The sequence below is a fragment of the Numenius arquata genome, chromosome 11, assembly GCF_964106895.1.
Source record: "Numenius arquata chromosome 11, bNumArq3.hap1.1, whole genome shotgun sequence".
NCBI classification, from domain to species: Eukaryota; Metazoa; Chordata; class Aves; order Charadriiformes; family Scolopacidae; genus Numenius; species Numenius arquata.
In genome coordinates this window covers 18,872,171-18,887,925 of record NC_133586.1, presented here as the reverse complement: position 1 = coordinate 18,887,925, position 15,755 = coordinate 18,872,171, and the positions used below count along the sequence as shown (strand labels likewise).

Below are 15,755 nucleotides of genomic sequence, written 5' to 3'. Positions count from 1 at the left end.
TTTTTCTATTTTTACGCTTTAACTCTGTAATAAAAATAGTACAGTAAAGCAGACAAGGCATTAATTTTGCGGTTTTTCCATTGTTGGTTTGAATGGTGAGAATACTACATGTGAAAAGATGGTATAACTGTATTTCTTGTTCATCCAGGTTTTAGTAGAACTCACCAGGCAAAAGAAATCTGAGGAAACAGTACTTGTATTTGATGTGATGCATCTTGGGACAGAAGCTACTGTCAGAACCTATAATCTAGCAGCTGCGACTTATTTAAAGAAAATAAGCTTGGATTACTATGAAATTGGAGGTAATAAGCAATGGAAGAGAAGTATACTAGTATGTGTATATAAATAGCAGTTTGAAGTTATGGCTCTCCTGTTTCTTGTGCTCCCTGAAATCATAGAAGCATAGAATGGTTTGGGTTGGAAGGGACCTTAATCACTGAGCTCCAACCCACCCCCCCCGAAACACTTCCCACTAGATGAGGTTACTCAAAGCCCTATCCAGCCTGGTCTTGAGCACTTCGAGGGATGGGGCAAATCCAGATGTTGTTCTAGTTTTCCAGTTACAATACTTAGTACGCAGCTGTCCATTGGCAGTGCTTGTTCCACTGGTACATGTGAAAAGCTCTGGATTCCCACTGTAATGCTTATTAGATAAATAGCTTAGTGCTCCATCTTTGGATGGAGAAGGGGTACAGAGTTGCCATTTTGGACTTAATGAAGAGAAACTAGTGATTCATATTTGGTGGTGCTATGTATTTTAACAAATGGTATTAAAAGTATATCCTGATCTTAAAGGCACAAGTTCTTTGGTTCTCTGAAAGAACAGAAATTACCCTTATTCTTGTGTATTTCATGTGGTATGTTACAGGTAAAAAAGCACCCATTCATCTGATAAGTTCCTCAGATAAACCTGGCTTAGACCTTCTGAAGGTGGAATATATCAAGGTATACACAAAGCTTTTTAAATTTATTTTTAAAGCAGTTTTAGATATTATAAAGTCTTAAACCTACTATTCAGAGCTAGTGGATTGTATTTTGTCTTTTGAAGAGCATGGTGACTGATTGGAATTGATGTTAACTGTCACATGAATCACTATTTTCAGGCTGACAGAAATGGACCACACTTTCAGACAAATTTTGACAACACTGAACAGATGATTCAGGTGAGTGCTTGCAGATTTTATTGCTTATTTTCTTTCGGTTTGCTTGCTTAGAAGGGAGGAATCAATACGGGATTTTTGGCTTTCCTGGTTCCTCCCATCACCTGGCCTTGCAGCAGGGAAATTTAGAGTTAAAATGTACTTTGAAGTTTTTCTAAAACTTAATATAAGACCAGTATGTTAGTCTTAACTATGCCAAAAAAACTGTTTAGTTCACGTGGATAAAATTCAAAATAACATAAGAATGCATCTTCTCATGCGTATGAGATCACAAAGTTCAAATGCCCAGTCTGGGAAAATGTAGTGAGGACTTGAATTCTTTTCCTTTCCTGTCAAATAATCTGTTTGTACTGTGAGAGTGACATAATCAGCATTCTGTTGGCTAAATTTACTAAGAAGTCTAATTCCAATTTTGAGTTCAGTTTTTTTTTTTTCCCGGTGGGAGAGGGCGGAGGGAAGTATGTTCTAATTCTTCACTCTTGATATATGGCTCAGGAGCTTCTTGTGATACTGCGTTTTCCTCTCCATCACTTTTTTGTCATAGATTCTAAAACAAGAACTGGATCTGTTAAAAATTATTGCAATATAGCACAATGTTTTTAGACATCAAGTACCTAACTTAAGTTCTGACTGTTGTACTAATGGTGTATTTTTGAGCCAGAGATTTCAATCTAAGGAAAAACAGGGTCTTGAGGAATTATCAAAATAAACTAAAGGGCTGTCAGTTTTCTGTGATAGGTACTTCCCTCCCTTTATAACTTTATGCCATTATTTTGCCTGCCATTTGTTTGTGTGAAGACTGAAATATTTCACTTGCCACCCAATAGTTTTAGAGTATCTGTAGATTTCATCAGGGAAGTCTGGTTAATACTGGAATCTTTTTGCCAAGAAAAGATTCCTGAAGCTGCAGCAGGGAATGACAGTTCTACTACTCCAATGCTACTGGGGTGCAAACACAAACTGAGTTGACTGACTTGACACTATGGGATAGTGCTGATGTTAAAGAGAACTCAACTTACTATATACATCATCAGGTGTTGCCTTGCAACTCTTCAAAGGGACTTCTGTGTCTGGAAGAATTGCATTTGGCCTCTTTTTCAAGCCCATTCAAGCGGATAACTTTTACTAAACTACATAGCAGGCACTTACCTTTCGGACTCCTTCAGTGGCTTTGCTGAGAAATACCTTTATACTAAGTATACTAAGTATTTACATGGCAGCCACCTGCCACTTGCCCGTCGGTGTAGTATTGTGTTACTGCAGGAGCATTCAAGGGTGAGTCTGTGTTGGACAGAACATATTGCTTGAGAAGACTGAGTCCTGGTTTAGGTTAGACTACCTTACTCCAGGGGTATCTCTTACTCATTTAGTTTTCCACTTTTTAAATGCACTTTTCCACAATGAGTTGTTCACTCATTTAATGCTTCTAAATTAATTTTGTATCACTTTGCTTTTGTATGGGGAGGTGATAGGTTAAGAGTCACGGCTGATGTGTTGTTCTTAGGTTTCCTTATTTTCTAAGCTTACCACTTCTCTGCTTTATGGAAAGCTTTTTTTCCTTTATGATCTATTGTTGGTAACACATGCGGCTTTTCTGTTTCTAAGAAATTGTTATATTCCATTGAGTGCTTTTGCACCTCAGTCCAACTCCTGTAAGTAATTTTTTTGTTATATGGAGTCTCGTGTTTTCAACAGGTAGCTTTTTCATCATTGAACCTTCTACTGCATACAGAGGCCCTTATGTCTGCTGTTAGTTTTCTAACAGCTCTTAGTCCATCAGGCAGTGAAAGTAGAGGAGAGACACCAACTAAAGCTGAAAAGCAAGAAGATGACACTAAATTCAAGAAAGGTACGGTTGCGTTAGTCAAAAAGAGGGTTCTGAAAGGATGTTTTTGATGCTGGCAAAACGATCAAATCCAGAGAAACCGTATTAGCTTTGTAGTGTGGGGTGAACATCTAAGGTTATGTGACTGTGGCTCACCAGGCAGGAGGACTGATTTAAAAAAAAAAAAATACATGAAACAATGATTATGATTATAAATGGTGTCTTCAGGTGACCTTTCAATTCTTGTGTTTCATTGCCATTTCATAAACAGACTTGAATTTGAGAGGTCTCAAACAACATCATGATCTTAGCGTTCATGGTAAAATAGAGGAGATACATAGCATCGTCAAAGTACTATTTTATTGATCTAGGCAATTTAAATACACTGTCAAAGAAATAGTTGAGTCTTTTGCTAGCCTAATAAAAATCTTGCTGTTCTTGTAGCACTGAAATTAAAAATGAATTTATATCGAAATAGGCTCAGAGGGGAGCAGCTGCACTGTCTTTAATCCTTAGTGCAAAACTTAAGCATCAGGTGAGCTGGAAATGAGGTGTCTAGTAAAGAATGTTCAGAATCGCTAATAATTTTAAATGGCCTGTGTTTCAATCTGCAAGCTGAAAAAGAAGCTGCTGCTGTGTACAGTTTAACAAAGTCCGTAAATACTTGAGCTCTTGGATTAACACTTTGCTACTCTTGATTAATGAAGGCAGAGATCATCAGTGAGGTCTTGTGGCTTCTGGTCTTCACCCATAGATAGTTTTTGACCCTTGTGTGTGACTTCACCTTAGTCTCCTCAGCCTTAACACCTGCTCTTGTAAAACCTGGGTGTTGGCCGCTTGAAATAGGCTTCCAAGGTTTGCCATTTCTTCTGAGCTTTTGCCCTTCAGTTAAAAAAAGTAAAATTGTTCCAATAGAGAGTCATCTCTAGATGCAAATAATATCAGACACAGAATTAAAAACAAATGCTGACATGTTTTACTCTTATCAGTAGAGCTGCCTTCAGAGGAAGACATGTTGCTCTAAGATGGGATGTTAAAGACTTAATTGTGATAGTGATGATGAAGGAAACTACAGAAAACAAAACTAAGTCATCTGAATGTAAAAAAATTTCTAGACTGAGACAACCCTCAAATACTCTCAGGAGTTTAAGTGAAGATATGAAATATATTTATCTTAAAAATCCTCCCTTCTCTTACTTCTAGTGGCTAGACCTTCTAAGGATAAGGATGTCTTTGACTTCAAGCTTTTTGCCAAGTTGGATGCCTTCTGTTTAAATATTTGTGATGAAAAAAAGAACATTGCAGAGATCAAGATACAAGGTATTAAATTCTTTGTTAGTAGTAACTGATCTAGTAGTTTAGTTTCAAAGCAGTTGCTAATAGTTGGACTAAAAGATATTTAAGGTGTAAATTTTCAGCATCTGACTACTTCTTTTTGTTGTCTGTACAAACATGGCTTTTGTCATTATTTTCAAAGTCAGCCTTCTAGTCTGTCATAATATTTTGGCTTCCAGCTAGGAAAGCATGACATACTATTCTTCAGGTAATTAGGTTCATGTGTTGCAAGGTTTGATTATGGGTGGCTTTTCATGTTGAATTAAGCTTTGGATATTTTTATGCTATACCTGAATAATTTAGGATAAAAAAAAAAAGTAATAAGCCGTTAAAAGTGTTTTTTCGTTTTAAACTCTTAGGGTTTGTTTAGGTTTCTTGTTTGGGTTTTGTTTCCTTGATTCTTCTACATTTCAAAGGGGCTATCAATAATTTGGGGGTGGAGTTTCACTTCCAACTTTGGTGATAGCTGCCAAAACTTTCTATTAGTATGAATATTTAAGGATGAGTGATACACAAGAGAATGTAATACAGTTCATAAAAAGTCTTTTGCTTGTGCCCATCTCTAAGTCATATGATGTATTCACACAAGGTTTTGTATGCAAAAGTGGTGTATTCAAATACAGTATGGTAACATGTTTTTGATAGGAAATCTTAGTTTACTAACTCAGTAGCTTGGTTATTAAGAGATGGGTTATTGTTTAAATGTTTTTCTATTAATATTAGTGCATTTCTTTTCAGAGATGATTGATCTTGAGAAATTAGAGATTATTCTCTTTTGTTTTGTTCAAAGCTGTAGTATGGTCATATTCTTAAAGCTTCATAACAGACAGCATAGTGAATGGACTTGCACTTTAACAGTAGACAATATACTTATCTTCTGTGTCTGACATAAAATGCAAAAAGTCTCTATTTCTAGACCTTAAAAATACTTTTTTTTTTTTTTGAAAAGTTACGATAGTTGAGGAATTACTTCTAATTATTCTGATTTGGATATAGGGAGACTAAAATGCCTTGGATCAAATAGAGCTCTTTTATTTAACTGACTTGATTTTCTCTGTTTCCAAATGAAATAAGTATGTTCAGGTATTTTTGTGGGTATTTTAAATCTTTGAATTTAGCACACTACTGACAAAATAATTGTTTGTTGGAATGTATAATTTCTGCAACTTTTCTCACCTCGCCTGCTGGTGTCCTGTTTCTCCCACCCTGAAAATGAGCGTTAGCTTCTGTTATGCAATGCTACTGTTTCTCTCTTTGCAGGTCTTGACTCATCTCTTCTCCTTCAACCAAGTCACACCGTATTCTTTGCCCGACTTAAAGACATAGTTGTCACAGATGTTGATTCAAGGACCCTTCATAAAAAAGTACTCAACTACAAGATTTTAAATTTTACTTGATTCTTGGTTAGTTTTGTGTGTATAAAAGTAAAGTGTAACACACATTCTTATTCCACACTTTTAAAAATGTTTTATTTGCCACGAATACCTCCTTTTTCAAATAAAATACATGGTAAAGAGTAGTTTTCAGATTAGAAGAATGGATGAAGAAAAATAGTATCTAACTCGTACATCTGATAGGCTGACAATATATTTAGTTCTTCTTTGTGTTAAGTACCTTTTTAGAAGCTGCTGATGGCTGGTGGTACTCTTTCTTCCTTTCTAGGCTGTGTCTATAGTAGGAGATGAAGTTTTCAGTTTCAATCTGACATTAGATCCATATGCTACAGAGGGAGAAGCCTATACTGACATGTCAAAAGTGGATGGTACCGTGTCTTTGAAAGTAGGCTGTATTCAAGTAGTATACCTTCACAAATTTCTCATGTCTCTTCTGGTAAGTCTTTTTTTCCGTTGTATGTTTCTACTGTGTTCTCAAATCAGTCTTCCTTGTTTGTATCCTCAGCACAAGGGGTGACTTAAGTTTCTGAAAGAGAAAGGATAAGCTTAATTTTTCATGTGTACTTTTGAAAAACTTTAAGGCTTAACTGGCTTGAATTTCAAAAAACTAACACAATGCAACTGGGTCACTTCCCACCCTCTGCTTTGGAAATAGAGACAAGCTCAGCGCTATTAAGGTATTCTGGGGGTTTTGTGTTTGCTGCACTCTCCACCTGGGAAAAACCTGAGTTCATTGCAAACATATCTGAGCTAACATTAGAGGCAAAATTATCCACAAGGTTAGATGCTATGAGGATTGCAAATTTATCACTATAAATATTTGTGCCTTCATCGAGTATCGTAATGTTGGCTTTTTCAATAAAACACTAGTGGGATTTCTGTCATTCATTGCTGGCTTCAGTAGGAATTAGCATTCACTGGGGGCATAGAGGGACTCTAAAAGTAATGCGTCCCCAAAAGCTAATGAGGTAAAAGAATCTTGTAGCTAATGAAGGAAGAAAAGTTAGAGATGGGTTTAAAATTAGCAGATTGTACTGGTTAGTATGTTTTTAACCCTCTATTAGAGGTCATCACAGAAGACACTCTCTTATCTTTGCCCAGGAAAGATTTTACACAGTAAGCAGCGTAATTGGTGCTTGATGCTGGTTGTGGATGATGATGTAAAATGAGAGAGTAATATAGATTAAAAACCTGTTTACAGACATTTCTCTTTTGTCTTCAACCGCTTATTCTAGGCCTTCTTGAACAACTTTCAGACAGCTAAAGAAGCACTGAGTGCTGCTACAGTCCAAGCTGCAGAAAAGGCTGCTACCAGTGTAAAAGATCTGGCTCAAAGGAGTTTTCGACTTGCAATGGACATTCACTTGAAAGCACCAGTTATTGTCATTCCTCAGTCCTCAGTTTCCCCCAATGCTATAGTAATAGATCTTGGCTTGATTAAGGTTCAGAACCAGTTTAGTTTGGTGTCTCCAGAAGGCGGTTCGCTCCCTCCAGTCATTGACAAAATGGATGTGCAGCTGACAAAGCTGAAAATGTCTAGGTAAAGTGCACTTTACTAAGTAATGCCTTTGCTAAATCATAATATTAATAATCTGTAGAATATGAATCTACTTGCTTAGAAACCATGGTTGGTGACACGGTCAAATATTTGGTGTTAAAATACCAACCTGTTATCTTAAGAGCAAATAAATCAGTAGTAAAGTAAGATACTATTCTGCTCAGGAAGATGCTTAAGCCTAAAGAGATATTACATTTGAGACGTTAAGATGTTACTTTGAAAGTGTAACGTGTGACTTAATTAACTTCCCCACCATGTGCTGTGTTTCCTGCCCCCGCCCCTTCCCCCTCTTTTGTTTTAAGGACCACTACGGAGGCAGGTTTGTCACATCCAGACATTCAGATACTTCACCCTATTAATTTAAGTCTGTCTGTGAAACGAAATCTGTCTGCAGCTTGGTTTCACAAATTGCCAGTATTGGAGATCACGGGATATCTGGATACAATGAACGTAAGTCCTGTGAAAAGAAGGTGGCGAGAAGCTTGTGATAACACTGAATGTAAGACTAACCCTTATGTTATTTCTGGACTCAGAGGTGCAATAAACTGCAGATTTTTAGTTGCTGAGGAGTAAGTTTCAGGGATGTTAACAGGGTTTAACCTACGTGTGTCAATGTAGAGGTTTTGTAACTTCCTGTCTCCCTTGATCGACCTTAAGATAGTTGTTTTTTACATCAATTTATATATTGTGGAAGGAAATACCAGGTACATCTTGGGTGAAACTGGAATGTCATTTACGGGAAAGTATTGAAAGCATAGATACACTAAATAAAGGCTGCAGTATATATCGATACAGCTTTAGAAGTCATAACCTTCTTAAATCTCCTAATGCTTTAGCAATAAGCAGTTAAAAGAATGTCCTTGTGATGTTTAAGGGATGATTACGCTGACAAAATACCTGTAAATAAGCACTCTTATTGCCAGGAAGCATTTGCTAGTTAGTGGTAAGTTTAAAAAACAATGTGTTTTTTCTGAGAATTGTGATGTGCAATTTTGTAGGTTGTGTTGAGTCAAGAGGATTTGAGTATCTTTCTGAAAGTGTTGACAGAAAACCTTGGTGAAGCAGAAGAACAAAAAACTCATGCAAAATCAGTACTGCAAAAGGAAGGTCAGAGATGCAATTTGTTTGTCATAAATATTAAGTGTGTTAGCTTTCAGGAATAACGAAAAGCATTTATTATCTGGAAAGCAAGCTTAGCATCTGAGAGTATGATGTGTAAGTGTTAAACTCTTTAATTTTGCAAGGACAGTGTTCATACTTCAATACTTCAAAAAGTGGAAACATTAGAAGACAATTTGGTAATCCCATTAGCTAAATTGTCACAGAACTAGCAAGGTATCGAGATGTCAGACTCATCTTGTTGCCAGAACATGTTTTTATTTCCTTTGCATGCTCTGAAGTTAAAGGCTCTGCTTGTGGAAATGTTGCTAGCTTATCTTAGGTGAATGAAAGCCATCTAAATAAATAAAAGAATTGGATATGTTTCTTAAGCTAAACAAATGGTGGCAATTTCAAAAACTAATCAATTTATTGAATGCTTCAGGTAAAACCAAAGAAATGGAGAAATTGTTTTTGGCGCAGGATAAGAGTGTTCCAGAAGGAATGCTGTCTGAAAAGAGAAAAGGAACAATAAGTGAAGATGTAATCAGTATACTACTTAATTTTGAAATCAAAGAGGTATGTATCCATCTGTAAAATTTATTGTTACTTAATACAGTACTCAAGTCTGTTTCTTAAAAGCAGTGGGCTATAAAGTCCATTTTAACTGATTAAATAAGATGGTACATAGGAACAAAAAGAAAACAAACAAAAAGCAACTCCAGAACACAGAATCTTCAGCTATTTCTTTAGCTGTTTGTCTGTATTCTGTGAGATTGTCTTTATAGAATATTTAACATACACTGTACATCTAACAGGGAAAATTAGACTTCTTTGAGATGTTCTGCATTCTCATAGCCTTAATCCTTCATAATGCTGCATATAAACCAGCTGAAATAGTTGAGCTAGAACTAGTATTTTTCCTTTAGAGATACTAAGTCGGAAGGTTAGGTTGTAGGTGAAGTGTTGGGGAAATGCACAATCAATCAATTAACAAAGATACTTATGTATATGAAATTGATACTTAAATGTGAAGAGCTCAGCATGGCCTTTCATTTTTTTCAAGAGTCAGACCAAATGGCTTAGGTATGCAGATTACTTGAAGTAACTGGTTAGGTTTTTTATTGGGTTTTTTTTTGTGTGTGTAATTTTTGTTTCACAAATTCTCTGTAATGTTTTTGTCCAATACAAAACAATCTGGGTTCTGATTTTTTAGACAGGAAAATAACCACCTTCAACCCCCAAATTATTCTATTGCTGAGTAAGAGTTGCATTCAAAGACTAAAAACTTCCTCCTATCCCCAGCCACCAGGGAAATGTATTCTGAGTGATATGAAATCATATAGGAAAATTTAATTTAAAGGAAATTAAAAAATATTTGTCCCACATCTGAGGTGTAGACAGGTAGCAAGTTGATACTGTTCCAGGTTTTGGGTTTTCTCAGGTTTGGCAGACCCGCAGTTGCTGATGAGGTGTTTGTTGACAAACAGCATTAGTTAACCAACATGTATCACCAGTGCCTTTGGCAGATTCTAACTCTCAGATTTCCTGTCTTGACTGTGAAGGATTATTTTAATGGTAGGACTGATCCATATTGCAGGCTAGCCTGTCGTGCTCCATGTTGTCTTATTTCATATATCTTAGGAACAATTCTGTCTTGTTTAATACAGTTTCACACATGCTTCACATGGACATTTTTACTAAGGTAGCAGCCACAGTGTCTGTGGACTGTATATATTGGGTGATTAACGATAAAATGCTAATTTGTTAGTGTACAAAGAGTATTCTGCAGAATGATACAGACAAAATGTTGACGGACTTGAATTCTTTAAATTCCTTGTGTGGCAAATGGTTAGGTTGAGGCACTGTTTTTATTCCCATGAACGGGAGATAACTGCCTTGTGAAATAATTGCATTGAAATTGACATTGTTCATTAATAACTATGTCTAGTTCTTCTACATTAATTTTCAGCTACATTTAGAAGCACAAGTTTTTTCTCTTTTTCAAGATTCTAATCAGTGCTTAAAATCTCTTATACATGAAGAATTGTAATATTGAAACACTTCTGTGTCCTTGGTTATTATTTGCATAACATCAGATATCCAAAAATTGATTTATGTTGCTGTTTGTTCTATACTGCTCTTTCTTCCAGACCAGTATGGTTTGTGGTAACTGTTTTTCCCACATTCAGACTCTGTATCTAGCACCGTGTGTGTCTGACTGAAAAACTAAAGCATACCTTGACAAGGTAAAGGTATACTGCTAGGCCAACAAAATTAAATTCTAGCCAAATTATTAGACTTGAGGTTTTTGTGGTGTTGTTGAAGGTGTTAAGAAGTGATTGGTTGCTTGGCCAAGAGGAGCAGAGAGGGAAGGTGGGAAAAAATGGTGTTGTAGTTTCTCATTGTAAAAAGGCAAAATGTCTAGATTGATGCTACTTCTGAAGCTTAGCTGAAGAGATAATGCCCAATTATAACTCCTTGCCAAAATATCTGGAAAGCTTTACTGAAATAGTGAACTTATTTCCCTTTCTATTCAAGGTTGTAATAACCTTGATGAAGGAGGTTCAGAAGGAGAGACATCCATTACATATTCTAACTGTGCTACAGCTTGGAACTGAAACCAAAATTAGAAACCATGAATTGACTGCAGCAGCATATCTGAAAAAAATTATTATGAGATGCATTGAAATAAAAGGTAAGTCTTCTAGAAAACTGGTGTGCAGTCAGTACAGTATGTGCCATTAGCAAGAGGACAGCACAGCCAAAAATAATAATAATTAGTGGGGGAAAAAAAAAGGGCGGGAGGTTACATGCCAAATTCACTTAATGAAGCAGTTCAATTAATCTGTTTTACCTGATACCATGTTCTTCTCCTGTTGTGAGAATTAGCTTGAGTTAATTTGAGTTAGTTGCCTGCTTTGAGTAGGAATGGTCATTCCTGAGAAGTATTCTATCTATTCAGAGTGTTTTGGTGAGCTTCTGAATCTGTGCTTTACAACCAGTTCTGGCAGCACTGGAAATCCAGTGTGCTTCCTTGATTGGGCAGGTAACAATTCAAAGAGATGCTGAAGTAATAACGGAAATAGCCATGTATTTGAAGTAGAAAAGTATGCTTTTGAAAATAAAAACCTAAAGGTAGGAATGCAAAACTAATTACAGGAATGCAAATAACTTCCTGATTTTGAATCTTCTTTCGGGACCAAGATACGTTAATTTTGATGAGTTTAATTTAAAAAAAAAAAAGTGAATACAGCTTTTCACAAGGTAAAGATAATCTGCAGCTTCTCAGTGAAAAAAAAGGCGTTTACTTTCACTGTTTCAGCAAGAAGAGTATATGATTAGTTATATCATTGAGAATTAGCATGGGAGCGTTCCATAAGTGGAGTAAAGATTGTGAGCAGAAGTACTTCACAGTTTTATTTCTTTATTTGCAGACTCAAAAGGAGATCCTCTTTGCATTATTAATTCTTCAAGTGAAACGGATGACCATCTTTTGAAAATGGAATACATCAAGGTTTCCATACCTTTTAACTAAGATTATATGGGGAGTAAAATAAGGCTTCCGTACTTAGTCTGTGTTAGATTGCTTTTTTTTTTTTTTCTCGCTTGTTTTAAAACCTGTAGGCTTTGTATCTAAAACTTATCTAGGTTTTCTCCCAAATACCCGTTTTTCAACTTAGTATTTCATTTCACTCTCCACTGCTTCCATATAGGGCTTGCTTCATAAGGCAACACAATTACTGAAATCACTGGGGAAGCCAAATGTTTGTCTGCGTTCTTCTCTGTGAAAAATACAGATTAGTACCTTTGTGAAACTTAATAGGTGAGATAGTCTTTGCCTCTGTAAGTGACAGATGGCTCTCTACAGGTGGCAAAACTAGCATTTGAGGACTGATATGTTGGTAGCTAGCATTTTTAAGCTTTTATTAAAAAAAAAAAGTGCCCTTCAAAAACTGCACGAATACTTGGGGGGGTTGGACTAGATGATCACCTGAGGTCCCTTCCAACACCATATCATTCTGTGATTCTGTGAATCTGATAGGTTGTAGAACCAGTGGACTACTCATAGTCTTATCTATAAGGACATAATTTTTATAGAGAAAAACAAGCAATTTTTTTCTGACAAAGTACTAAGCATAAATTGATCAAGTGTAAATAGATCCCAAGTAAGAGAGTTTTTTAACTGGCCAGCTGAACTTCCACAAAATATGTGCTATAAAATGTCACTGAGCAGAGTATAGAGAGCGCCCCATTCTGGTTGCCTTGATCATGTGCTTTATTTAGAGAACTTGTTTTCTCAGGCTTCACCATTTTCCTTTGTTTTCTTTTGCAATGGGAATAATCCTTGTGTGTGTGGTAAATTCTATTAATTCAGTGAAATCAGTTAATGAATTTCATTAATTCAATAGAAACTGACTGTGCGCTTGGGCTTTTTTTTTTTTTCTTCCTTTAGGCTGATGCTGATGGACCAGATTTTGTTACTACTTACAACAGCACCAAGCAAAACATCAATGTAAGTATTGGATGTATTTAATTTTTTTTAAGCTTCTCAAATAGTAACCGCTATGTAAATTTGTTAGTTGCCCGCTTTTTCTCTTCTTATTTAAGAGAAACACCAAACAACCAAACCCCTGAGTCTTTCATCATTAAAGCTTACTGCTTTATATTTTTGCAGGAGTATTTAATGTTTTCTTTTTTTTTAACTAGAAGCTCTGTGTTTTTAGCTAGTTAAAATTTATAAGGACTTATTTCTACCTGAGGACTGTAGGATGTGTTTTATTTCTGGAGTGATACACTTAGCAGTGTGTGAAATGAAGGCCTTGTGTTTCAGAGCTTGAAAGTTTGTAAGAGTGAAGTTGAGATATGAGGTGAAGTGTCAAATGAGCATTCTCAGAGGTCTTGTGTTCAACCAGTCCTTTTTTTACTTCTCCAGAAAGCAACTATTCGTGTATTTTTTCATGCCTTCAGTGACTTCTGAAGTGAGCAGGTCATTTTGCTTTTAAAATGTTTCCTTTAAAGTCGTAGTGGTGGGTGGAACTTGCTTCTTGACAGCCACATGTGGAATTTGAAGTGGCTGGACTGCTTTAGAGTCAAGAAAGCTGACATCACTTAATGTAGTAGTAAAACCAGCATTTTCCAAGAGTTGCTTTAGGCTTGGATAAGTCGACTAGCTGATGCTAGGTTTCAGTAAGTAATACGGGCTTGAGTAGTTGCTACTCATTTACTTCCTGTTCTGATTGCAAGTTTTTAATCTGTTTTGTTGTGTCATACCTGCTAAAATATTCCTATACGTGCTTCTGAAGACGTCAACCAAAGTGCACAATAGTCCACAACAAAATGCAGCAGAACTACGAGAGCTTACTGAAAAAGCATAACCACATAAAGTATCAATTTTTAGATTGGTACAGTTCCTCTGTAGCTGTTTTAAGCTCCCCTTCTGCAGCTCCCTCATCTGTTCTGGAGCTTGAGTGGTGTTAAGTTGGAGGAGAAAGAAGAGAGTGAGATACATGTGAAATGGAGCAAGGCACTTTTTTCTCAGTTCTGTGACAGGAACTCTGAGTTGTTATGCAATGGACTGCTTCTAAATAACAATATTACCTTGTCTCCTTGTCCTCCTTTTAGGTCATCTTTTCATGTTTGGATATAGTACTTCACACAGAGGCTTTGCTTTCCATCATGAGTTTTCTCACATTCAGTGTTCCATCGGGTGGTTTGCCCGGTACTGATAAAGCATCAGACCACAAGCCTCAAAAAAAAGAACAAGAAAAAGGAAGTACTTTCAGACCAGGTAATGCAGTATTAGAAAGGCCATACTTTTGTTGCTTAACAGTGCCTAGCCTTTGGTTTCAAAGGATACCACTTGAGGTGATAGCACTGCAGTCTGTTTGGTGGAAAAGAAAGGCATGCACAACTCTGCATGGGGAGAAACTAATCTCATTAAAAAAAGCCAGATATTTTTGCTGTTGCTTAATTTTACAAATTCTCCTTACTCAATACAACTTTTTCCCAGGCAGTGATCTGATGCTTATAATAAAAGGCAAATAAATGATGTTGCAGTGAACAGTACCAAAGCCTTTCCAAAGCATTCGTGTCAAAACATTATTACTTTCCAATCTGAAGGGTTCTAAAGAGTGTTTACAGCACTGAAAATAAATATTCTTGAGCCCTGGGGAAGCAAAGAGAAGTTCTGAAATGATGGGTGTTGTGCTTATTTTAGTAATTGGTATCTGTAACCTTGAAATACTATGAGTTTTTGTATGGAAGCTCCTTAAGAACGTTTGATCACGTCCTGTGTGGTTGCCTCCTATGTTTGTAGTGTTGTTTGGGAAACCCAAAGTTTTCTAATCCTAAGTCTATTGGCACTGAGTTTAAAGTGGCTGGCTGTTATATTTTGTGTACCATAGGCACCTTCAATTTTGCCACAGAAACTTTTTTCACCTGATATGCCTAAATTTGCCTTGGTACTCTATACAGAAAGGAGCATTTCTCATGTGAGACAGTGTTTCAGATAACGAAATGTACACTGTATCCAGCATACTGCTGCATGAAAACTAGATGTTAATGAGAAAAAACATCTTGATTGCTGTTTGCCTGTGTTAGTCAGTGACTGTTCTTGTGCCAGAAGAAAACTGTGTTAATAAAAAACTTACTTCACGTCTTGACAAATAATTAGCAGTAAATTTTAGGGAATAACTGCCGGTTGCTTTCTGAATAGTTCATATATGTACAAAACAAATAATCTAACGTTTGTTTTAGAAAAATGACGTAGGATAAAGCTCTTGTATGTCTCTTGTGTTTCCTATCCAGTGCCTAGTAAGGCAGCCCATGATGATACTTATGAATTAAAACTCACTGCAAAGCTAAATGCATTCAATATTACAGTGTGTGATCAGACCTGTAGCATTGCAGACATTAGAATACAAGGTAAGGGGTTTTAATTTAAATATTAAATTAGTTGGTTGTAGTAAGAAATATTTTATTCACTTCTGAAAGGCCAGAGAGTGCACTGTAGATATTTCTGTAACATACGTTTGAATACATTTTGATTGGATGATAGGGTTGTGGTTAAGTATTTTAATAGCCAAAATGTCTGCAAGGGAAGAAAATGTTAGACTTGGAAAAAAAGGCAATTAATTTCTGAGTGGAGCAAAATTAAAAGAAATAAAGGCGCTATGTTATAACACAAGCTTCCTTCTTTTAATAGGTAGATCCTAGATAGTGCTTGGAACTGTTACTCTAGCCTTAGAGTCAATTTATGTTGACAAATTTGTCTTGTGTAGTAAGATCATGACTTCTGTCTTGGACTTAGCATTGGTTGTTACAGAGTAGAATGTTGGATTCCAAACTATTCTTATTCTTAATATTCAGTAATAAATAATGCT

At 36.2% G+C, this 15,755-nt stretch overlaps 1 protein-coding gene across 1 annotated transcript in view; it reads left to right on the top strand.

Moving 5' to 3' along the window:
• VPS13C (vacuolar protein sorting 13 homolog C) overlaps positions 1-15,755 on the top strand; it is a 93,348-nt gene that overhangs the window by 31,384 nt on the left and 46,209 nt on the right. The window contains exons 28-43 of the mRNA XM_074156006.1: positions 149-323; positions 878-945; positions 1,104-1,163; positions 2,856-3,035; positions 4,206-4,305; positions 5,581-5,684; positions 5,983-6,150; positions 6,950-7,254; positions 7,575-7,722; positions 8,271-8,379; positions 8,816-8,949; positions 10,912-11,068; positions 11,808-11,887; positions 12,827-12,886; positions 13,996-14,161; positions 15,181-15,297. Coding sequence (XP_074012107.1) covers positions 149-323; positions 878-945; positions 1,104-1,163; positions 2,856-3,035; positions 4,206-4,305; positions 5,581-5,684; positions 5,983-6,150; positions 6,950-7,254; positions 7,575-7,722; positions 8,271-8,379; positions 8,816-8,949; positions 10,912-11,068; positions 11,808-11,887; positions 12,827-12,886; positions 13,996-14,161; positions 15,181-15,297 — 2,131 coding nt within the window. The remainder of the gene's footprint in view (positions 1-148; positions 324-877; positions 946-1,103; positions 1,164-2,855; positions 3,036-4,205; positions 4,306-5,580; positions 5,685-5,982; positions 6,151-6,949; positions 7,255-7,574; positions 7,723-8,270; positions 8,380-8,815; positions 8,950-10,911; positions 11,069-11,807; positions 11,888-12,826; positions 12,887-13,995; positions 14,162-15,180; positions 15,298-15,755) is intronic.